Genomic DNA, 24132 nt, shown 5'->3' with positions numbered 1-24132 from the left:
GATAAATAATCAAGCCCGATATTATTAATATTATAATAATAAGAGGGTAGAGGAGTATGATATTCTACTAGTATACCGGTGTGACGATACTCCGAGTAGATAATGGGATGAATAATCAAGCCCGAAGTTAATTATTACGAAAGGATGAGGGTAAAGGAATATAATGCTCTATTGGTATGTCGGTGTAATAATACTCCGAGTAGATAATAGGATGAATAATCAAGTCTGATATTAGGATAAAATTAGAAAGAGTAAAGAAGACTATGGTGGGATAGACCTATTATTTATTGGAAGGTGGGTCAAGATAATGACGATAGACGATATTATTATATAGTTTGATAGGTATAATAGAGATAAAAGATGACGTGGGAGTATCGGGATAGAATGGGATTAAGAGCGGAGTAGGATAGGTTGGTGTGGGAGAATTGAACTCTGCCCTAGAATGTACCGATCATAAAATAGTATTGTAAATGGCATTAGCCTTTATCGTTTATATTTATAATGCTATTTAGCTTAATACACACGATTACATACACTAAGAATATACACCCTAAGAATACACTATATATACTATCTTATAATAGATTCGTTATTATCTACTTTACTTGAAAGGTTGCGTGGTCGAGCGCCTGGCAGCATACTCAGTAGTCTCGGGCTGAAGACGTATAATAATATCTTTAGTGCGGGAAACTCGAATATAAACGCAACACCAAGAGAATCACATTCTACTGTCTAACTAAGCACACCCGGTCATATTCCGGGTATCCAGCTTATGGGCCCGACATTAAGGAGGTCGCTCCCTACTATCTAACCGAGTATACTTAGTGATATTCCAGAACCCGTACCTATAGACGCGGCACTAGAGGGACCACAATTAGCGGACCAACTAAGTAAACTAGGTAATCACTAATAATACCAATTAAGTGTAAATCAAATCGACAATGCCAATACGCAAACATAGGCGGCAAGAAACTAGATGAGCCGGCCACCACCAGGGAGCACGACGCCGATACAAGTGCCTCCAAGAAAAAGAGGCAGACCGCGAGGTTCTCGTGCACTAAGGCGGAGAGATATTCGAGAAGGAAATCGGGTATAGGAATATCAGCCAAGTGCATACTAAGTCGACACCATCAATACTCAAATACAGGGACCTAAAAGCTGGATGAGTCGACCGCCGCTAAGGAGTACGATACCAATATAGGCGCCTCTAAGATCAGGAGGCAAGCCGCGAACTTCTCGTGCATCAAGACGGAAAGATGCCCGGGAAAGAAACTGGCGGCAAAGGAGATAAACCTAATAGCAAAGACCACTAGTTGCCGTTGGGACCCCACTAGCCAGTTCCTAGTTGCTATCTAATGCTCCATAGTAACTAAAACCTATACTAGTGTAACCGCTTATAGCACCAAACCCCACACAAGCTACAGAAATAAGCAACGCGAGCCAATATCACCGGCACAATATACTAGGCATGCAGCAATATATAAGCATTCCAAGCTTTTTAGATATGGATTAACATGGCCAATAAGAACTTGGCGCCAAGCGTAAGGCTAACCAACACGGATAAGAACAAAATAAAAGGCAAAATCGAACATAGGTTAAGAATAGTAACCTTGAAGAGCAAACCTAGGCATTTAAGAGAGCTATTAAGTATCTGGAAGATAAATTTATAGAGAAGGAGAGAATATCCTACATAAAGAATTAGCGTAAGCCGGTCCCCCGTGAGAGGAATATATCTACAGTCATGGACTTTTATTAAGCATTTCACAACATAGAAACCCTACCTATACACACATATATGATATGCTATCAGAAGATCAGCACCATAGAGATGAAAGAGCTTAGCTAGGAAGAGTAGATAAATAGCACAGCGATAAATAGTTGCCGCACGTATTCATATCCCGATTGCTTCCTTGTTGGCAAGGCTATACCGAGCTGCGAAAACTATGCAATGAAAATCCGCGAATACAATATAGCGCGGGGCGGGAACTTATATCAAGCACTTGGTTGCGAGCATATATACCCGGATGCTCTCAGAGACTTGATATTAGTTAAGGAGAAGCTAATCGCACTTAACACCCATTTCGGTTTCATTGTAAGAATTAAAGTCACAAAAAGCACTAAACAGAGTATGGCATATACATGGCATGTGAAGGGTCATATAACTATGTTTCCAAATAATGTTTAAGACTTGGTTACCACAGTACTACCATATCCGCTTCTATAATCTTTGGAGGATATCCATATATCCTGGCATAGGCCGCAGAGACTAGCCCCTAGCGATCTATCTAAGTTGCTCTTAGTCCGGCGAGGAGCTATGGAATGGGCGTTACTTTAGCTAAAAGAATTTAACCCCCACTATCGGCATATCGAAATCGATAAAGCCGAGTTAGATAGTTAGGGAGAGCCGGCGCATAGGGTTCCGAGCTAGATCTATGATAGGATAGAGAGAGATGAACCATCGGCATAGGAAGAAACGCGAATAGCGCATATTGTGCCCCCGGCAGAACGTGGAATAGATGACACTAGGCCCTAGTCACTCGAATAGATTGTAGACGGGCTAGGCAGAGCGTATGATGAGAATGATATAAGTTACGACGAGGATTAGTAGCTCTATGACGAGCGTAGTCGGGAGGAGCTCGAGTATGAGGGCATGGGAAGCTTTCTTAATGAGATGCTTGCATCTAGTATGTTTCCGCTGGATATAGCACCGCGAGCAATAGATGCCGATAAACTGCAATTTGCCATTAATATAATCAGAGGTAGACAGATAAATGCGCAGGCATAGCCGCCTAACCCGCCGGCTGGGAGCGCGCAGGATTCGCACCTTCAGCCATATATTCATATTTCAAGAGGCAATGAGTTTGCAGATGTTAATGATCTCTGGTATCTTGCAAAAGCATTTCTAATACTATTCCCGTTCGGTTTTAGTGGGCCACGGTATAAGGAAGAGATAGAATCGGACTTATAGAAGAATAGTGTCTAGCTCATAGGGCATATCCGTAATAGAGATGGTATTGGAGAGGGTAGAGAGGATACGATTTCGCCAACACGTAATCTCGGACTTCGCGCATAGATGAAGAAGGTGCTGCAACGATATAGTGGTCGCTTTGCTAATTATCCGGCGTTTTTATTCCTAGTCTTTAACATAGAGGTTCGGTCTAGGAATAGAGGAGTAAGTATAGTGAGCGTGCGACGGACCGATTTTCCTGAGGTTGAGAGGATCATTTAGTCATTAACACTAGACAGACTAGCGGAAGTGTAAAAGGAGTTAGAGGCTAGCGGGAGCACCCGAGATGAAGATATCAAAAAGCTCCTGCGACACATCTCATACTTTGGCTACAAACAGGCCATATCGCAGGAGTCGCGGCTAGCCATGCGCAGAAAGATTAAAACGCTTATTATTAGATATGGTATACCGGCGATTTAGTTTACGCTAAACCCTAATGACATTACGAACCCGGTAAAACTACGTCTAGCGGCATATCGAAAGGAGGATAAGGCTAGCGCGGAAGTAACCCTACTTCGGGCCCTTCAGGATAGGTATAAGAGAGTAAAGCTAGCGATAACCGACCCCATAAGCTCTGCCATCTTCTTCCACCGCGAAGTAGAGATATTCTTTGAGCATTACGTTAAGGTTAGGGAGGAATCTATGTTTAGTCAGATTGGATAGTATTTCGCCGCCGTCGAGACCAACGAATGCGGTGCTCTTTATGTCCATGGTTTGCTATGGCTCGAGGGGAACTTAGAGCTCGGAAACTTCATCGGTGCTCATAGAAACGGGGAGGATAATAAGAGTGTAGCGATAGAATGGGAAGGAATCCTAAAATATATCGATTCTATCTTTGCCGAGGTATATATATCTATATATCCACGTAACCAAAAGCCAACGTAGGTCGGAAGCTAAACTATTATCTAGGATCTAAACGAATCTGCTACCTTTAATGAGGAGAGCCAGACTAGGGTGGTTTATGATAACATATCCCACTTGATGACCGATATAGGGCGCTTCTCTGAACAGTTTAACGATGAAGCCCACTTTTGCGCGGGCAGGGTCTAGATGCATATCCACACCGCAACTTATGTCAAATACTCTCATAACAAGGAGGGAGGGAAAAAGCCTACGTGTCGATTCCATGCGCCTTAGAAGCTCTTTACAAAAAGCGAATTCGGCGCGGATAGTATACTTCGGCTCTAACGCTCACATCCCATAATCAACCGATGGAATAAGTCAATGGCGGTTAGGTTGAGGCACAATCACGACATCTCCTTCATCGGAACCCAAAGCAAGATAATAGCGCTGATATACTACCTAACAAACTACGCCACAAAAATCGAAGATCCGATCTAGAAGAGAGTAGCCATAGCAGCAGAGCTCTTTCCGAGTATTAGCACAACCAGCGCCGTCGGGCTTAGTGCAATAACTGCAAACTATGAAGCCAAGGCAAATATAAACCGCTAGTATCTAATGAGAATCGCAAACCGAATATTCACCGAGAGGCCATTATCGCAGGTGGAGGTGATTGCGTACTTCTTGGATTACCTAAGTGAGTTCTCGAGTACTAAACAATGGTTATATATAAATATAATAATGATATACTAGGCAATACTCCGACGCTGGCCGCATCTCCAGCAATGCAGTACCGGTAGCATTATAGGCGACGATAATGATAGACCTATCGAGAACATAGGTGGCAATAGCAACGGCAACGACGCGGAAGCCAGCGCGGAGAGGGTCTTAGTGGGAAGCGATAGTAAGAAGCTACTATACATTGAAGCCTACCACCACCGTGGAGAGGTGCTGCAGATATTATGCTTCTATGACTACGTGTCGCTTATTATATTACAAAAGAGGATAGATTCATCTTCCAAGGAGTTAGTGAAGATAGAATTTGAAATGAACTGGAAGCCGGGAAGGGACTGGGTGTAGGTTCTAAGACCCCCGGGGAAGTATGCAGTGCCATGCATAAACGGGTTTCTCGATATAGACTTTGATATTGACACAAACGCAGACAGATACCGCAGGTAAGCATAAGCCATAGAACAAATAGGATAGATAAACGAGGAGCATATACTAATATTAGCACCAGAGCTACAATACAGCACCTCGCACTCTTTATGCCATGGGAGAAGTTCACTATAGCAGCATTAGGCGATATTAATGAAATCTGGGAATACTAGAGACGGCGACTCCCCAAAAGACTCCAGACTATCGCAAGCAATATCTAGCTCTTAAAGCGATCAGCGGAAGATACGCGGCGAGACGCGAAGCAGTAGGCAGTTACAGGGGACAATGCCATTTTAGATAATATCGATGCTATGGGGGATAATATCTAAGATTCTATGGGCCCAGTAAAAGCATATCGCTTAGATCAGGTTAGCCAGCTTCGCCGACTAATGGAAATAGTACGGGGTGCCACAGCTCCCAACCAGGTGACCGCTAGTTCGGAGTCTCTCGTTAAGCTACTAGATTAGCTTTATAAAGCCCACGTAGATATCACCGACTTTGCAGATGATCTTAAGACTATCGCCCCTGCTGAGAGCCTTAAGTAGTACTAGCCAACTATAGTAGCTAGAAGCGAGCTCCCAATGCAACATTAGCTCAGGGGGATTAAGAGCAAGCAGGATAAAGCCGACAAGGAAATTATGCAAAGAATCCAAGGCTCTGACGGAGTTTAGGATACTTAGAACACGGCTGCCGGCATAGAAGCATTATTAAACCATACTTTTGCGGGTGCAGGAGAAGATAGCATAGAGATATCGGAAACAGACACCAGGAATACTAATAGACCTAGCACTACGGTCGCTTTTGGACCGTCAACCATATTCCTCCATGCCGGTCGGTAGATCGCAAGCAGGTTCACCCTAAACGAGCGGCAGGAAATTGCCTTCCTTTTAGTATATCGCTATCTTGACACTATCCCGGACGAAGGTGATAGCGATGATTTCGATAGTAGTAATATCGAGAACAATAATAACGCACAACTATGCGAGTTCCTAGGTGGGGAGGGCGGCACCGGGAAGTCCAGGGTCATCGAGGCGTTAGCGGAATTATTCGCTAGCAAAGATATATCGCACAGGCTGCTCATAACGGCGACATCGGGGGCCGTAGCAGCGCGGATTAACGGCGTGACTATTCACTCCGCCTGTGGGATGCAACCCAACGCATCCGACGGCAATGCCGACGATAGCAGCACGGTAACCTACATGGACGGTAATACCTAAAGAAGATAGAGCGAAAAGTGGCTGCTTATTATTGACGAGGTAAGCATACTAGGCCTCCAGACGCTCTCCAATATCAACAAGCGGCTTTGCGCCTCCCGAGGATTAAATCAAGATTTTAGCGGCATCCTAGTGGTGCTACTATCAGGAGACTTCTACTAATTCCGCCCAGTGCAAAACAAGTCGCTATTGACGCCATAGTCCGCCCTCAGGATTGCAGATAAAATGAGGGCGCATGCACTCTAGGCTCGATTTACCACCGTCGTTATGCTCACCGAACAGGTGCGCGCAGCGGGGGACCCATAGCTGCAGCGGCTGCTGACTCGGATCCGGCAGGGGCAGCAAGACGAGTCCGACATAGAGCTTCTTAATAGCCGGTGCTTTCAGGAAGGCCAAGCCATACCATAGGGCAGGGGCATCATAGTAATTACACCCCTTAACAGTAATAGATAGAGCCTAAACATAGATGCGGTCTTAGCCTTCCAGAGGCACCACTAGAAGCCAGTCCGGATATTTCTACCCCAGCACCGTTAGGGTAAACCCAGTATATTACCGGTAACGGAGGAAGAAGCTACGCTCATAGCCAGCGTCGGAGATAATAGCAAGATCTATGTGCCGGCCACGTTTATATTCGTGCCTAGCATGCCGGTGGTAGTAACGAAGAATATAAACCCAGGCCTTAAGCTCGTGAACGGGGCCAAGTATAAAGCACTAGAAGTTATACTAGACTCTAAGAGTTTCCTAGGGTATCAACTCGCCTCGAATATCATCCTCCACTTTAGACCACCTGCCGGCATTATCCTATCGTCCGAGTCCACTAAGAAGTTCAAGTTTAATGACATACCACCAGGCACGGTCCTGCTTACTCCAACAAGTGCCCAGATACCCATCGAGAAGAAGAAGAGGGCCAAGAAAAGGCCTTGGCAGAGGCACGAAGTGAGCCGCCGAGGACTTCCCTGCACTGCCGCGTTCGCATGCACCGATTACAAAATCCAAGGCGAAACCCTCGTCGAGATTACGCTAGAGCTACGAGGAACCGGAACAAAGCTAAATACGACAACTAGACAACTCGAGCCAGGAAAGTGCGATCCGTACAGCCTGTATATGCAGCTATCGCGGTGCAAATCGCTTGATAGTATTATGTTACTATCAAAGGCATGGGTGCAGGACATAGTCGGGAATAAAATACCATAGGAAATATTTAATAGCGAGGCTAGGCTAGAATAGTTATGCGAGAGGACAGTAAATGAGGCCCGATTATCGTTATTATCATATCTATCTACACAATACTAGCAGTAATATAATTTAGATAACTATTGGATTATGACCTTATATTACGAAACCTCTAATAGATCGATATGCCGACCTTAGTCAGAGGCGGCGTAAGATGACATAAAACCCCTCTCGAGAAAAGAGGGGGCCGCGAGGCATCCTAGATTAATACAATCATCATCTTTAGTCTCCATACTCTATTGACCATTAATCCCTTGGATTGAATGTATGGTACGCGATCCAATAATAACTAATATATTAATTACACCTAACTTAAGCATAAGAGAAAATATCATAAAATATAAAGACAAGAGCAATAATGCGATTACATAAACCGAGCTCGCACGTGCATTTCACGTGCATTTCACGTATGTCTTAACAGGAAACCCTCAAAAGAAGACTCCTTTGCACTTAATCTCAGAGAGCGAATAAGAGTTCATATATGCGCATTGCCAAATGAGGAAGAGAAGATTGGCACCTCTGAGGGGCATTCGGATGGGGTTAATCCGGACCAATAGGAGGTGTAGTTACGCTTCCTAATCGGGTAATCACTTAATGCGGGTGGGGGGAATCCCAGAGCTTAAGAAGACCTTTCGTACCGAAAGGCAAACGCCCTTCGGGCTGAATTATTATTATTATTATTAAACTAAAGAGATTAAGCTAAAGAGATAGATTAGATTAGATTAGATCTAAGGCGAGAAGTGAAGCATAAGCGGTGATGATTGATTGATTGATGCAGGGCAATCGAGGTAAGCATTTCGGTGCGGCGTAAGTGATTGTTTTAAGGCGCGGGTTGGCGAAGACAACGGAATGAAAATGATAAAGCGGGTGGTTTTGGAGAGTGGTTTACTATTATGGTTCGAGTAAGGAAATGCCACATCATATCACGTCGTGTCATCATCATGTAGTGGCATAATAATTGGGGTGCAAATAGGGGAGGTGAGGATGGTTATTAGCGAGGCACGGAGAGAGATATAAATGGGTGTAGGGTAGGTGAGTGGAGGAGTAAAGGCCGCTTTTTTTTCTTTTTTTTTTTTTTTTTTTCGCCGCATTGGCCGGGAGTGGTTTGAGCGGGGTTAAGGACGGATAAGAAGACGAAGGAAGGAAAGGGGGCAAAAAGGAGAAAAGGGAGTCGTTAAGGGGAGAAGTGCGAGAGGGAAGGCGGCTCATCGAGCGTTCGTTGAAGAGGGAGAGTGAACGGGAAGGGAAGAAGGAAGGGGCGGGGAGAGTCAGGGTCAAAATGGTCAAAAAAAAAGCGAAGTTAAGGGACAAACGGACAAAGGAGGTCAAGCGTTGAATAGACGAGTAAAGTCAAGGGAGTAAACGTGGTTGTGTTGGAGAGGGTAAGTCAAAGAGGCGTTAGTAGACGAAGAGCACGGTTGGTTGCGGGTTTCACGTTGTTCGATGATAATGATGATGATGTGAGGTCGAATAAGGAGATAGGCGGGGCGGGCCAAGTCAAAGAAGTAGCAAAGTTTTTGCGGGTAGGGTTATAAGGTAGATAATAAAAGAGAGTATGGTTACAGTTTGGCATTACTGGGAGTTTATGGGTTCGGATGGTTTCGGCGGGGTAGAGGTGTATAGAGGTATGTTCGAGGATGGTCACAAGGCAAAGGAAGAGTAGGCAGGGGAGAAAGCGAGGCCGGGACAAATAAGCAAGGTAGCAGAGTTAGGAGTTCGCCGTGGGCACGGGCGAGAAGGTTAGAGCGGCTAAGGATAGGTAAAGCGTAGGGAGCGGGTAGGTAGGGGAGTAAGAGAGGACAAGGCGAGTCGGCAGCAAAGGGGGTCGTAGAGATGGGGATGTAGGAGGAGGAGGGAGAGGCAGATTATCAGAGGAGCCAGCGGTTGATTCAACAAGTGGAGGCAGAGCGGAGGTTATAGGTGATGCAGGAGGCAGAGGGGGTGGGCATGTTTGAGGATATTTTGGCAGAGTGGGCGGGGGTGTTGTGGTGCATGCAAGATAGATAGAGAGGTCAGAGGAGGTATATCACGAGGCAGAGATAAGGGGAGTAATTTACGCAGGGATGCCGCAGAGGTTAGGGGATTTCATGTAGGGGATTTCATGCAAGAGAGCGGGCATGGAGGGCGAGATAGAAAGAGAAGCGAGGTAATTATTTATTTATGGTACGTAGAACATGGATATAGGAGCAGCGGGTCGTACGGACGAAGGGGAGGAGAGAGAGAGAGAGAGAGATTTGGGTAATAATAGGGATAGCGGGGATAATAAGGGGGGAGGGGGCAAGCAATGGATGCGAACAGTTGGGGTGCAGAGGTTATGAAATTTATAGAGGGTAGGGAGTGCCGACGGGAGGAATTGGACCGAGAGATAGATGGGTTCATGGGGCGAGTAAGGCGCGAGGTAGGAGAAGAAGAGTATTGCGATGTTTATAGCGAGCGAGCGTTAAGTATAAAGATATAGGCATTGGTAAGGGACGCATGATGGGCCGGTGGAGAAGGTAAAGATAAAGAGGATATAGCGAGGGCGGCCGAGATTGAGGCAGATTATGAGGGAAGCAGGAGGCTGATCCGGCAGACAGAGAGGGAGCGAGCGTTGAATATGATGAAGGGGGCGCAAGATGCGGCGGATTTTGAGGCAGAGTTGGACGAGTGGAGTAGGTGTCGCATCGTGTATAAGGAGGGAGGGTATAATGACGACGAGGAGGATGTTGAGTAGGGAATAGATGCGTGTGCGAAGAAAGGGTCGCGGATGTGGCAATTGTTCACGGAGAAAGGCAATGAGGTCGGGGAAGGAATGTTTAAGAAGAAGAGGTTTATGCGTTGAGCCGCGGTGCGATGAGGCATAAGGGGTCGAGGTATGAAAGTGAGTTTTAGTGGGTTGTAGTCGCATCAGATTTGTGATATTGGTATGATTGAGCGAGTAAGTAGGGTGAAGAGGGAAAATGAAGCAGCGTATGACGAATCGAATTCTATTATGTAGGGAATACAGTTCGTTGGGCATGCAGAAAACGTGGCGAGTCATCCCCTGACTCGGTTGCGCGTGTTCATGCAGCCGATGCAACGATGCAACAGTCCCGGTAGCAGAGGGGGTGAAACTCACTTTCGGCCAACGCTGCTTCTCGTCGGTTTCCTCTGCAGGATACGACGAGAACGGTTGGCCGTTGGACGACTCGACCCCTGGGCTCACCCGAGAAATGCTGGGTCACCCGAAGGGAGAGATGTTGCCTCATCCACCAGGAGCCGAGCCGATCCCTGCTACATCGGTGCGACCCTCTCCCCTGCCAGGATCGTTTGCTGCCTTGTAGATATACCGTGCACTATGTCCATGCACAAACTCCAGGGATGGACCTCGTTAGATCGAGACATCTGGAGATGTAATGCGACTTGTGGGCTGGCGAGAAATTACTGACAGATGTCGTATCGCTACGGGCCCGCATATGATCACCGAGGTCCGTGACAAACCCCATGGATAACAGAATCGATCGGGGAATAGTAGCAGCGGTAGTGGGAACGCGTCGGCTTAGGTGGACGGGAAACCCCTGTCACCGGGAGTGACACCCTGTGGCCCTCGTACGATGCGAGCAGAATATTCCTTGCCTGCATCAATTTTGACTTTTCCCGGGGAGGAGATTGTTCCACATTGATCTAATGATCCGCGCTGTCCGCGCAATTAATGCCCCCGTTTCTTGCGGTCCACTGAGAGTGTCCGTGTTGCTCTTTGACACTGCGACATTATCTTTGCGAGCCCAAGGAAGAAGCTGCAGTACAAGTCTTGATGGGTAGTTCTCTAATTTGAGAGTTTTGGGTCTGTTTGTCTGAGACATGTCTTGAAAATTAATGGGCTCTCCACAAGCTGTCGATTTTATGTATATTAAATCTCGATCAAGCACCTGTGGTGCCACTACGCTCCCTGTGTACATCCACTGTCCAGCTCTGCTCGACAAGCACCGTCTGGCTTGTCTGACTATGACGGTCCCACGAGCCATTGGCCTCAGAAGCTGCCGTAACAGTAGCCTGGTTTCCCCGGTCGCGAGACTTGCCCATATCCATCATTTCGTAATTCTGTCTCCGATAAGAAGCATTTGAAGCCATGTCAGCGACCGACATTATTCCCCTTGCGGACTTGTCTCGAGGACGGGTCGTGTGGGCCGAAGCTGAGGCGTAGCCACTTGGTCCGCTTCTGCTTCTACTGTTGCTTCCCTTGCTGCTCGCTCCACGAAGGTCTCCTGCAATCATCTGTCCCGATTCCAGACTGTCGAGGAATGGCTTGAGGTAGGGAATACACGTAGCCATGACGCTCAAGCACAGAATGACTTGGGTTATGATGGTCGGCGGCCACATGTCAAAGATGGGATTGTTGGATTCGGTCGCAGCCTTGTAGTAGTACATGTGGCAGATGATAGGAGGAATGATGCTTTACATCCTTTGTCAGTATTGTGCTTTTGCCAAGAATGAGGCTGCTTACAATGTGCGGCACCCAAAAACGCCAATGACCAACGTCTTCTTGGCGACCGATGTCTTTAAGTGGATGAACATGTCGACAAGAATTGAAGTGATTGCGAGGTCGGTGATGATGTTCAAAGCATCAACGTAGACCCAGAAGGCGTACTGTAGCAGTCATTAGATGCAGTCTCTTCCATCAGAATATGCGACGTACCCGATTGAAGCACTGGCCTTCCACGTAGTCCCAAGGCTCCGGGATAGAGCATTGGAAAAATGAAGCTGCTATCGATGATAGTGCCCAGGCACCAATCATGCCTTCGGTGGCCCAGATCAAGCCTCGACGCTTTCGAGGAGCCATACCCCAGATGGTCCTCGTGGCCGAGATCTTTGCCAAGAGCAAAGTGAGAATGAATAGTACGTCCGATGTGTATTGCGCCTGTGATGCAGACATGTCTTGTTAGCGCTTTGACTCTCGAGTCGGTGATGCTTCATAATTCTCCGTACCTTCAAGATTGACGAGACCTGATCGGCGGACAGGCCTTGCATCTTCCCCAGTCCGTTGGCACCCTGGATAATGACGGCGATCGACTGCGCAATAGCCATGATCTTCTGCAGTCAGCAAGCGACAACCAACAAAAAAGAAGTCTAGAACCAACCGTGGAGGCGCCAACAAGTATGTCGTCCAGCTTGAGGTTGCCCGCCGTTGCCATTCTGGTCACCAAACGGGTAATGGCAGATAGAATCGAAATGACCATGAGTAGAGCCGTCACGGCCCGTATCAACGGCGCCTTGTTGAAGGGCGTCTCATGCTCGCGAGGCAGAATCATCGTGTGGGCGCATCAAGTTGCAAACTCGCAGCGTTGGCAGCGGAGATTTGAAGCCACAGAATAATTCAAGGGATGGCAGGCCTTTTCGCCTGTTGGTCAATCATCCGCCAGCCACAGAAATATCTCTGCTGAAAAAGACGAACCACCACTTTTCGCAATCCAGACAACCGGGAAAACAACCCCCAAGCACCAGGGTACGAGCACCGTGTGATAGCCAAGAACGTGCCTCCTTTAACCTTGACACTGACAGGCACATGCCGTCCAATCGCAAAAATTAACCGTAACGGCCCACCGCACATCCGCTCAACTGAAGCGTCTCGGCTCAGGCGGGATCGACAGGCCCCCGATCCGCCCGTGACAGGGCCATCCCGGCAGATGGACCTTAATCCAGCTTCCAGACTGGTGATAGATCTGCCGCAGCGTCCACCGGGCGGTCCTTGCTGCTCCCCGGTTGCTGGGTTCAGGGTCTTAATGACAAGGGAGAGATACGTGATAATGTAACTCCCGCTTACCAGCGACACGTCGTTAACCAACAGACATATGCATCTCTCTGCATGTGCCGTCAATGCGAGACGCGCTAAATCAAACGAAATGCCCCCCTGGGCCCTTGCTTTACCCATTCAGGCTTTTCGCGTTAGTTCCATGGCCAGTTTTGCTTTGCAAACCAAACTCAAACCTTCATTCATCAGCTCAGTCTGCGGCGCATGCACACCACAGTTGTCACATCCCTTATCACCCTCGTTTACGTCCCGAAGCTTTCTTCAAGAGGAAGGTAGGAGGTGATTGTACCGAAGCGAAGGATGAGGCTTGAAAAAATCTCCGCTGTCTGCTAAGAAAGAGTCATATGTGACGTGGCTCGGCACCTTAGAAGGATCCATTATTGTTAGTAGTGTCGCTCCAAGTATGCGTCAATTCGCCGAACTCGGACAAACTGCTCCCCCTTTTTAAACGACCTTGATTCTGTCGCATCACCGTCAGAGCAACACTCCTTCGACTGTGAACGGTGCAATTTGTCAACATGGCGTCGAACGCTTTGGTGCTAGAGAAAGCAACTCTGGAAGACGTTCCTGCGCTTACTGAGTTATGGTACGCCGGGTTCACAGACCCCGGGGTGCGATACTTGTGGCCCGATACTCCAGGCGTGCGCAAGTGGTGGGATGAGGCCAACCGCGAGGATCTTGTCAATAAGACCTACCAGCACTATATCAAAGTTATCGATCCCAGTTCAAAGGATCACCGGGGTCGGCCGCGGATAGCTGCCTTTGCGAAATGGGACACGGCTACGCAGGAGGAGCGAGGACCTCGATATCCCGCTTGGAACCCGGACATGCCTCTCCAAGCGATCGAGGATTTCATTCAAAGTCTGGAGAACTCAAGACAGCAAGTGATGGCTGGGAAGACAACGCATTACTGTGGGAGTTTCTTTATTTCGCTAAGGGAAGCGATGCTGACTGTTTTTAGATCTTGATACTCTCGTCACACATCCCGAGTATCAAAGACGAGGTGCCGGCTCAATGCTCATGAAATGGGGTTGCGATCTTGCAGACGAAAATGGTGCCGAGCTGTACGTAGATGCAAGCAAGGACGGCTCATTCCTTTACCGGAAATTTGGTTTCATTGAAAAGACCCTTGAGGGTGAACCTGCAGCTGGAATCATCCCGATGGCTCGGGCCCTTACAGAGAAGAGCCGAAGTGATGGGCGCATGGACCGCGTGCTCGTGTGAGGAGGCAGTGAGAAGACAGCCATTGGAAAGTGATATTAATCACCAATTTTTGAACATCCAAGAGACATGCGGGTTTCTAGATGGCCTACCTAATTCAGCGTAGTTCTAGAAATGCGAGGCCATGCTGCTTGACTGATCATTGGTGTTCTAGATCTGTTCTGGTGCTCCATCAGAAGGATGTAGGGTACAGGGGGTTGGTTGCACAAATTTGATCACCCCTGTTTTTTTTAGTCAACTCCTCTTTTTTATTTGCGCATGAAGTTCTGTTCTTTGCTTCTTACGTCTTCTTTATATAATTAACTTTGCTAGTGCACTTCTTCTAACATTACAACCATGTTTGATCCACATGTTCCAGAATCATTGTTTCTCAAAGTTAATTCAATTGGATTCAAGCAACCCCCGTCAACACCACCGCTTTGACTTTCAGATGCTACGTTACATAAATAGCGTTATTCAAAAACTGGTTCTTGATACTTGAATTGTTATACTTCTCTCTTTCGAAAGGGAAGTACGTAATTGCAAAACTTAGGCTCGTCCCTCAGCATTCAGCTTCATATCCTCATTCCCAAATGGTGACTTCGTCATGGATTCCAGTCCCACGAACCAAGGGAAGAAGTTTCTCAATGGATTCCTTGCCCATTGGCTGGTCGACGAGAACGAATGGATGCTCTTGAGCACCTTGGATACCGTTCTTGACCTCCTCGCGAACCCACTAGATGGAAGGTCAACCGCCAATCTTCACATGCCTTGAGCGAATTTCTACATACCGGGATTCCAAACGAGGTAAACATTATGTGGTCCGGGCGAACCCAGTCATTCTCTAGAACAGAGCGGTCCAGTGCCCCAGTCCAGAGAAGCACCACATGAGGCCAGTTGAGTTCAGCCGGGAGGCTGGTAGGGTCGACTTCATATCCAATGGGCGAACCGCACACTCCGCAAAAGTACCGCCATCGGCTCGGCGAAGATTCGTAACGTTTTAGAGGTGACGCTTCATCAGCCGAAAAATTGGAACTCATCGAAGCCCAAGGTGTCCATGTCCGCTCGTCGCCAGAAACCGGTGTAGTCGTTTTACCGTCCGATCCAGTCTCGGGAGCCATGATGGAGATGCTAACAGTCGGAGCATGAGTGGGCATTCCATAGACACCTATCTGAGCTGTTGCAGCACGACAGCCACCGCAATGACAGACAACAGACATGGGAAATCGAGGTTGAACTGAATCAGGAAGTTCAACACCTGGAGTCTTGTACGGACTGAGAGGACGGTCCTCGAAGGGAGGCACAGAGGCCTTGAATCTCACTGCTTTGCATCTGCACCCCCCTTGAAGCTCAAATGCGTGATCAGGAAAAGGCATCACAGAAGGTGGCCTTGGTGCAGAATGACATTGGTGTTTGAGCCTATGACAAAAGGGACGGTAAACCTTCAATTTATAACACGAGCCCCTCGTCTTGTCCGAGTTTTCCGAACTCGAATCCTTCCGTTGATAAATATCGGATGTCGCACCCAGACTGTCAGACTCCTCCCTCTTTCGGCATGCTATAGTCTGACATGTACAGTCTGACAGTGGTGGGCGCCAATCATGAATGAAGCCCAGAGTCGCAAATCGGCCCATAACACCAAACTCGCCCATCGGTTAGGCTTTAGCGTTACGGATACCATCATCCAAAAGCTATGCTTACACTATCATGATAAGCATAACTGAGGGGTTATGGTGGATGGAACCGAAGCGGTGAGCCTGGAAATAACATCATCATTCGGGATAAACCTGATTCTTGGCATTTTTTTGAGATTCCTCTTTGCTATTAGCACTATTATATATGATTGCTGCCATGCGATACTGTCTGCCATTGTGTGAATATCTTCCGTGGCACATGTATAGGTATGATTCAGGAATTTCACTCATAACGAGATATCAATTTATTTGACTGTATCAAGCGCCGTTGAATCTCATACGGTGTCAATATCGTATTCAAAGCTCTTTCGTCTGCTACTGTGGCTGGCTTTCAGTTGTAAATAGGTGAACAAGTAATACCGAGATAGGCTCAGGATATTAATTTCTTTGTGTGTATCTCTATTGTTTGTCTGTCTTCTTTGTCTTCCAACACCCAATGCCTACACAAATACGAGTGAAGTTGTTCCTCAAAGGGAACCTCCCACACCATTCTTTTTGTTTTGTTCACATATTGTCCACCCAATGACTAACCCCTGACATGCACTATATGATTCGGGCAGTGCTACGGGTGTGGCGGGCAAATGTGATGTCTGGAATTGTTCACCGTTATGAGACGTCCGTTCTTATTGCTAATTCTCGTTCGGCTCCGCATCAGCTTATCTTGGTAGTGTATAAATCAGTCTTTTGCCTCATTTCTCCATGTTCATTGCTAGGCGATTTCTGACCGTTGCTGAAACAGGCGACTAGACAATCCCCGCACCAAGTACCACGGAGGTTACATCTTCGATGACAGACGGTCTGAGACTCCAGGGAGATTCCCTTCCTATCGAGTACCCAACTTACGATTGGGGCAAGTCTCCATCCACTGATTACCACGATCATGACTGGTTCTGGCCTTTGAATAAGCGAGTTCTTACGGTATCCTTACTCAACGGAACAAATGAGGAGAAGAACATCATCATCAACCTCATAAATGAGCATTACAACACAATCAAGATGGGTATCCGGTTCAAGTTCCTTCAAGACGGTGACTCTACCCTATCCGACATCCGAGTCGCGGTGACAACGAGCTCTGAGTCAACCGACGGGTACATGGCTACCACTGTTCCCCGTAATGTACCAACTTTGCGGCTTCAAATGTCACTGAGCCGCCCGGGTGGCCCCTCTCAACGACGTCAGCACTCTTAGCGACTTTCCTCTGCCAGGGGCAGCACCTTTGCTACCACCAACTCGATTCACCCCTCGTCCATCACCAAACCTCAGTACCTCGTCCTCCTCTTCTGGACCCCATCTCAGCGCTTCGTCACCCGTATCGTCTGGTGCTACCACCCCTAAGGCGTCTGTCACGGAGGAAAAGCAGGAGGAACCCGAGGCCGGTGACGATCTTGGCGGACTTAACGATGGACCGTTGTTCATCCTTCAGCCACGAACCTACACGCCGCAACCGCCTGCCACACCCGTGACGCCTGTGGTTAAGAGCCCTGAATCACCCAAATTTGAAGAACAATTCCAAAGGCAGACTCTTACACAGCCTATCCGAGAACCTGTAGGACTTGCACAGCCCGTTCGGGAATCAACAGGATATGCAGAGCCTGTCCGGGAGTCGGTAGGATTTACACAGTCTGTCCGGGAATCAGTGGGATTGGAGAAGAGGACATCTTTGCGGCAGCGTGTGTCACAGAAAACAACACCGCCCGTATCTATCCAAATTCCTCCAAGGAACACCATCGAGATACAGTCATCGCTGCGGCCATCTCCTGGAGGCATAACGCCACGTACCTCGAAATCGCAAGCTCCCGACTACTCGCATGCCTCAGATCTTGAAGCTTACCAGCCTCACCGTCTTCCTCGAGCCACCTCACACGCAGACTTCGGGACTCCTCCTGTGCGTCCTCTCATGCCCTCGCCTCATTCTGAACATCACCAATTTTATCATAATACGATTCCTGTCCGTGCATCACCCCACTCTCCCCTGCAGCAGAGGCCGCATACTGCAGGTCCGGCCGATCAGTACCATCAATCGGGATATTTTCCTGGACACCAACGCAACCAGCCATCTCGAATGGGTGCCATGAGCACGCTAAGCAGTGTGACAACGGCGACTTATGACGATGCTGCTACCGTGACATCGCGGGCTACAACCCAAGCTGGAGGCAAGCGGGTCAAGAAGAAGAAGAGTGCCTTTGGGTGGCTCAAGAAGGCGTTTAGCATGGACGAGGACGAAAAGGCAGAGTATGAGGCACGCAGAGCCATGCAGTACCGCGACAACTACTACGATGGGCACAGCCCCAAGTTCCTGGACGGAAGGAGAATTCGATAACTCGCTGGGAGCGAGTGTCTCTTGGAAACCTACCTATACTTACCTACCTACCTATTGGGCCTAACATGCCGCCCGTTTCACGCAAAGTCGTTTTTGCGAATTGATACCCGGCGACAGCCATCGCCTGATTTTGCAACATCAGCCATCATCTCATTATCATCTTGGATCTACTCTCGATCACATTTACAAATCACATCTCAGCATGCCTGATGGCATAACATGCTTGGCCTTCTTAGGCATTCGTTTATACTTGAATGCCACAAGTTCTGGGAACAGTAATTGTTTCTTCCCCATCTACCTAGCATATCATCTTGGTCAGCCGGCACTGGAGGCGTTTCTGGCTTGGGTTATACGGTAGCCGACGTTGTTAATCTACTATGGCGATCTTGTTTGTATGGACCGGATTAGCTGAATACTCTTTGGATTGGACACTGGGGGCGATGCTGGACAGTAGGCAGCTATGTAGTGAAGCCTTAACACGGGGAAATTATGACATTGAATGCAGGAAATGCCTGCGAAAGTATGTAGTGAGTGCGATCATAACGGCGTGGCCATAGCTGGAAAGAGTGATTTCCGATGTCTAAAGATGCACCACCCGGCTTGCTTCATTTCTGTCGTCTTGTAAGTGCGGTTGAAGATAGAAATATGTATATGAAACGCAAGCCTTGAATATGGACCAACGGACATGATATACAAGGCAAGGCATGTTTACCATTACTCGCTGAATCCATAGCTCTTAACCCGGCTAAAGAAGAAGGGCTTATCGTTCTTCAAGCCAAACTCGCCCCAATCATCCGTTAACTTGTTATAGCTGTAGAAACCGCGCCAGATGAGCTTGTTGTTACGGGCGCCTTTACCGGCGCTCCGCATCGACAGGTCCATGCGGTACATGTATTTGGAGCCAACACCCTCGGTCTCAACAAAGACGTCACCCTCCGGGTCGCGGTCCCGATCATGCGGGCCGGCGGCGATGGTGGGGCGATCCATGACGGAGGGGTCGTCCCGGTCCGCGGCGGAGGACAAACGCCACCGGCCGCGTAAGGCGAGGGCCATTACGGCCGAGGGGAGGTGGGGGTGCGCGACGTCGCGGTGCAGGTGTAGGTCCTCGCGGGTGAGGTGGTGGACGACGTCAGAGGGCTCAGCGGTGGTGAGCAGGCTGATGAGGGTGCCGTCGCGGAAGAAACGGAGGTAGCGGTAGTATGTGACGATGTGGATGGGGCTTCCCCAGTAGGTCTGGTTGGTAGAAATTTGACCGGTACGGACATAGTTGACGGTGCTGATGTAGCAGCCGTTGAAGCGAATGCGTGGCCGTGAGCGGAAGAGGTTCTTCCAGGTTGGGTAGACAGAGGGGGTGAGGGACTCTGTATAGGCGAGGTTGTCGGCATGTCGTCGTTGAGCTATCTCGGCGGGGCCGACGATGACACCGTCAACAATTTCAATGTCGTCTTGCTCCTCTTCTGGGAGGTCATCCCATTCAATGCCCCTTTCGAAGCGGTATAGCATAGAACTGAAGCCAACCTCTGAACCCATAGCAACTCGGCGCCAGATGCGCTGCTCAGTTGCTACGAGGTAGGCCAGCCGCTTGCAGACTCTAGATAAGCGAGCAAAGTCGCCGACGTCGGCAATGGCCACATCACGGAGGATGTGGACGAGAATCTCATCAGGGAGATCAGCCAGGGGGCATGGCGGCTGGGGCATACCCTCGACAGGAGGCGGCTGAGGCTCGATCTTGAGGCCAGAGAAGCTGGCGATGAGCTCGCCGATGGGCAATGGCTTTACTTCTTCGGCTTCATCAGCCTTGGGTTGTGATGTGATGGCTGTTGATGACCTGGTGGCTGTTGGTGAAGTTGGTCTTGGAGCCGCCTTTTGCGGGAAGTGCTTCTCTCGATATCTCCGATCAACACCATTGTCAAGCTGTAAAAGTTAGCACTTATTCATCTTTAAAAGACAGGAGACAAACCCGGTAAGCCTTGCGGTAAAGCTTTAGACTATCACCCATGTTTCCCTGAGCCTCCTTGTGCATAGCCTCCTCATAATGATCAAGAGCCGAAACGAGCTTCTTGCCCGAGCGTCCATGATGCACCTCACTGACAGGATGACCGCTCAAAGTCGGCTCCTCAGGCGCAGGTTCATCAAAAGATTGACCTTGGAGATAATCATCATCGTTATCGTCAGCCCCCGCAGGACCAGGAGCAGGCTTGTGCGACACAGGAGGTCCGTGGTGAGCCCGTCTCGAAGGTCCAGCCGTAGACTGTTGCTCGTCATGGTGGTCCTCGTTTCTGGTCCTGAGATCAGAGATCCACTGCTGGCGGAACGACTCTAGCTCCGAGTCGAGCTCTTGTCCGTTGGAAGAAGTCATGACTTGTGTGTGTCTTGTTTTGTCCGATATGTCCGAAAGGTGATTTTGCAAAGCGGTGTCTACAAAGGATTCATGATTACGTATACAACTTTATAGATGAAGGAGTTCAAGCGGTGAAGCTTTTAATTTGTTTGAGCTTGAGTATGTTGCCGCTTGACTCAGAAGGGGAGGAAATCAATTGAATGCAGGGGGTAGGTAAGAAGAGAGTAATTGCTTAGGTGTGATAACGTCTAGACGTGATTGATGATGCAAAGAGTATCGGATCTAGGGGATTGGTCAGGAGGATGAGCAGGGATCTTGGCCGGAAGCAGTTCGCCGCAAGAGTCATCAATTTGACGGTGGACAAATTGAGACTAGGCCAGTTTTAGACGGAACGGGAAAAGATGATCCGTTGGAAACGTTGGACGGTGTAACAACCACTTCGAGGGTGGTTAAATTTGCAGTGAAAGAAATAAGTCCCAATTCGCAGGGCTGCGCTCCATTCGAGTTTAATCTATTTTCTTTAATGATCTCAATTGCGCATGTTTAAAGTTACATTTCAAGGCTATTTTGGGGGATTGGCTTGCATTGAATAGTTAGGGGGGTTACTTGGTTGACGTTGTATCGAGCGTGAATGCATGTCACAATTGCCTCGGGATTTATATTTGCACGTAAAGAAATCTTGCATCCATCAGGCATGAACCAATGCCATAATCGCCTCGAAGGGGGTTAAATTTGCAGTGAAGGAGCGGCTCAATCAGGCTGGCGAATCATCCCGTCAAACCAAATTGGTGCTGAAGGGTACATACAAATGATTGCCTTGTTACGCCGAGCCTCATAATCGTCTTGAAGGGGGTTAAAGTTGCAGTGAAATCGCGAGGCCCAGGCTCTCATTGGCGCCTCGAAAAGTAGAAAAGATCACCCTACAAAAAGCCTCTGCCCCCCTGTTGATATGGCAGCCTGCTAGGATAGTAACAGCGACCGCTCCGTAAATTTTGAAGTCGAATAAGTGTCCTATGTAGTGCCAAAGTTAACAAAGGGGTGGATGATAGATCCCGCAACAGTCTGTAAATTTGCCGTGCCTTGCTGATTATCACTACGGGTTTGCATTCCGAAATGTCTCTGCAAGAAACAAGACTCTCATCGCGCATTGCTCAACTACACTGGTATGAGATGGGCTTTGCCGCTTTCTCGCGGACATGGCACCCGTCAAGAATGAGACAGCGACCTTATGAAGTCATCTACTCAAAGCTCCTAGGTATCATGCCATAGTTCTAGAAAGCGGCGGGGCCGGTTTCTCCTACAAAAACCGATCTCGTGAACTTCTCGACCATCTCCATTGAACAGCCCCCACTGAGGGTTAGCCATGATATTGGTGGTATGATGGCCTTGCCCTCGCGACGATAATCTGGGACGAGTGTCCACCCTGGTACGAGGACCCATGGACAAAGTAACAAAGGGAGCGTGGGGTGTTGTATTTCCCCTTGTGGCTTCACTCTGCTTTCAACTCCAAAGCCTTGGGGGAGGATATTCCTCAACTACCCAGGCTCCAGGTCATGGCAACTCGTCGGCCATTTGGGCATGAATGCAGGCTACCAACCCAACAAGTCCCAAAAGCTAGGAGCTATGCATTGTGGTTAATGTCCACTGGAAGTTTCAGCAAGACACAGCGGGGAACAGTGATTGGATAACTGGGGAAGAGGAGATGAGCTGAGCCATCTGAACTGATTATCTTATCCATCAAAGAGCTCGGCGACCCTTTTGGCCTCTAGACCCGATGTGGGCCTCTCCAAGCCAATCATATCGCAAAGTGACATCATGCCGGAAACCCGCGGCTCTTTGTCCAAGCGGCAGCTCAAGCAGCAGCTGGCATCGATTGGATCCAATGGAGCTCTGGCGGGCAATCGCAAGAGGGCGCGTCCACTAACTCCGTCGGTGGACGCTCACACTGTACGTACCTGCGTGTGTGTTGAGGGCAAAAAAAGTGTCGATTCGTCGCCGAGGCTCCGAACCCCGGCGCGTGCAAAAAGCCGGGGGGCGATGTCGCAGTTTTTTTTTCCCTCGTCATTAATGAACAAAGAAGAAGGAAAAAGAAGCAGTAGAAAATCGCGACAATTTTCTATGAAAACAGAAGAGAAGCCAATGCGTAGATTATCTCCACCTTGAAGCTGTTTAACTTGGTTGGGACATTCACTCAAGAGACGATACTAGCCGACAGCCCGACCGATTCTCCTCCGACCGGCCTCGGGGTTTTCCTCCGGATATTGGAGTCTTTTTTTCTTCTTCTCCTCACTTTTACCCCCTTGAGCTTTGGCGTTCCAGGCAGAGACAAAAAGGTGACGGAAGAGGCTGCTTTGTCTTGTCTACAGTAACTAACGGCTGGGAGCTTCGGTCTTGTTCCACCGACCGATGCCTTCGACGCCCTTGGATCGATCGCCACTTGCTACCAAGACAAGACCTCTCCACCAAAAAAGCACTACTCAACCGAGTCATCGTCATCGACGCCTCAGGTCTCTACTCTAAACTTGCTCTTTCAACCATTCATCTGATTTCTTGAACCTCTCGTCTTTTTCATCATATTCCGGCAAATCATGAACCAGACCTTCCAAGCCTGAACAAGAGACACCCCGGCTTCCCACAATGGCCCCTGTCGGAGCAAATCGTTCCGGCGGCTTCGACCACCACCACGATAACCAGCACCACCACCATCAGAGCCCGCTCCAGGCCGACGACGACTTTTCCCTCGCACACATGATTGATACGGAGCCCAACGGCCCCGACAATGGGGGCTCGCCGTCTGTTTCTGGCGCTGGCGCTCGAGGTCCTGGCAACAACGACGTCGTCGACATTACGGCTGGGCAAAAGATGGTATCGGCCATGTCGGGAAGCCTTCTAACTTCGCTACTCGGTACGCCTCGCTGTCCACAGATTCATTCAACTGCGATCTAACAATTTCTAGTTACACCCCTCGACGTCGTCCGCGTGCGCCTCCAATCCCAAAAAGCCCCCGTCTCGACCGTCGACTTCTCTAAGCTCGCCATCACAACCTCATCCCTCACGCCCGCCCAGACCGCCGAGCTCGGAATCACATCCTGCTGCCGCGAAGTCTTCTTCTCGGGTGGCAACGCCGATTTTTGCCTCGCCGCCCCGCGCATCGAGGGCATCGCAGCCGCTCCCCCAGCCGCAGAGTGTGCGGTCGAAGAAGTCCAGCGCCGAACTTTCAGCACAACTTTTGACGGCTTGCGCAAGATCGCCCGTAATGAGGGCTTCACCACGCTGTGGAGGGGTTTGTCGCCTACGCTCGTCATGGCTATTCCCTCGAATATAATCTACTTTACTGGTTACGATTGGTTGCGGTACA

General features: G+C 48.8%; 8 protein-coding genes across 8 annotated transcripts; 5 read left to right on the top strand and 3 right to left on the bottom strand.

Annotated features, from left to right (window-relative positions):
- Nucleotides 1-4566: 4566 nt before the first annotated feature.
- On the top strand, nucleotides 4567-5178 carry NECHADRAFT_89560 (uncharacterized protein; the record flags this gene model as incomplete). Its single annotated transcript, XM_003039025.1, has 5 exons — nucleotides 4567-4569; nucleotides 4601-4751; nucleotides 4857-4923; nucleotides 5014-5022; nucleotides 5088-5178. The coding sequence occupies 5 exons, from the start codon at nucleotides 4567-4569 to the stop codon at nucleotides 5176-5178; spliced, it is 321 nt and encodes a 106-aa protein (XP_003039071.1).
- Nucleotides 5179-6783: 1605 nt separating this feature from the next.
- On the top strand, nucleotides 6784-7413 carry NECHADRAFT_56801 (uncharacterized protein; the record flags this gene model as incomplete). Its single annotated transcript, XM_003039024.1, has 1 exon — nucleotides 6784-7413. A coding segment is annotated over one exon (630 nt), but the record flags the coding sequence as incomplete, so codon positions are not given.
- Nucleotides 7414-11331: 3918 nt separating this feature from the next.
- NECHADRAFT_89559 (uncharacterized protein) lies at nucleotides 11332-12719 on the bottom strand (the record flags this gene model as incomplete). Its single annotated transcript, XM_003039020.1, has 5 exons — nucleotides 11332-11863; nucleotides 11915-12057; nucleotides 12107-12328; nucleotides 12397-12501; nucleotides 12549-12719. The coding sequence occupies 5 exons, from the start codon at nucleotides 12717-12719 to the stop codon at nucleotides 11332-11334; spliced, it is 1173 nt and encodes a 390-aa protein (XP_003039066.1).
- Nucleotides 12720-13719: 1000 nt separating this feature from the next.
- NECHADRAFT_65036 (uncharacterized protein) lies at nucleotides 13720-14513 on the top strand. Its single transcript, XM_003039023.1, has 2 exons — nucleotides 13720-14131; nucleotides 14181-14513. The coding sequence occupies exons 1-2, from the start codon at nucleotides 13738-13740 to the stop codon at nucleotides 14441-14443; spliced, it is 657 nt and encodes a 218-aa protein (XP_003039069.1). The 5' UTR covers nucleotides 13720-13737; the 3' UTR covers nucleotides 14444-14513.
- Nucleotides 14514-15002: 489 nt separating this feature from the next.
- Nucleotides 15003-15540, bottom strand: NECHADRAFT_89557 (uncharacterized protein; the record flags this gene model as incomplete). Its single annotated transcript, XM_003039019.1, has 2 exons — nucleotides 15003-15155; nucleotides 15211-15540. 2 exons carry the CDS (start codon nucleotides 15538-15540, stop codon nucleotides 15003-15005), a joined length of 483 nt encoding a protein of 160 aa, XP_003039065.1.
- A 1359-nt stretch (nucleotides 15541-16899) lies between these two features.
- Nucleotides 16900-18433, top strand: NECHADRAFT_89556 (uncharacterized protein; the record flags this gene model as incomplete). Its single annotated transcript, XM_003039022.1, has 2 exons — nucleotides 16900-17287; nucleotides 17319-18433. 2 exons carry the CDS (start codon nucleotides 16900-16902, stop codon nucleotides 18431-18433), a joined length of 1503 nt encoding a protein of 500 aa, XP_003039068.1.
- Nucleotides 18434-19147: 714 nt separating this feature from the next.
- On the bottom strand, nucleotides 19148-20792 carry NECHADRAFT_56797 (uncharacterized protein; the record flags this gene model as incomplete). Its single annotated transcript, XM_003039018.1, has 2 exons — nucleotides 19148-20347; nucleotides 20394-20792. The coding sequence occupies 2 exons, from the start codon at nucleotides 20790-20792 to the stop codon at nucleotides 19148-19150; spliced, it is 1599 nt and encodes a 532-aa protein (XP_003039064.1).
- A 2619-nt stretch (nucleotides 20793-23411) lies between these two features.
- NECHADRAFT_89554 (uncharacterized protein) lies at nucleotides 23412-24057 on the top strand (the record flags this gene model as incomplete). Its single annotated transcript, XM_003039021.1, has 2 exons — nucleotides 23412-23679; nucleotides 23731-24057. Coding segments are annotated over 2 exons (595 nt in total), but the record flags the coding sequence as incomplete, so codon positions are not given.
- Between the last annotated feature and the right edge of the window lie 75 nt (nucleotides 24058-24132).

The sequence above is a fragment of the Fusarium vanettenii genome (genome assembly GCF_000151355.1).
Source record: "Fusarium vanettenii 77-13-4 unplaced genomic scaffold NECHAsca_211_unmapped, whole genome shotgun sequence".
Lineage (NCBI taxonomy): Eukaryota > Fungi > Ascomycota > Sordariomycetes > Hypocreales > Nectriaceae > Fusarium > Fusarium vanettenii.
The sequence above is the reverse complement of the archived record's forward strand: the minus strand, read 5'-3'. Positions and strand labels throughout refer to the sequence as shown.

Coding starts and splice junctions, on each gene's coding strand:
- NECHADRAFT_65036 (XM_003039023.1), top strand. CDS start 13,738: ATGGCGTCGAACGCTTTGGTGCTAGAGAAAGCAACTCTGGAAGACGTT. Junction 14,132..14,180: donor TGGGAAGACAACGCATTACT/GTGGGAGTTTCT, acceptor GACTGTTTTTAG/ATCTTGATACTCTCGTCACA.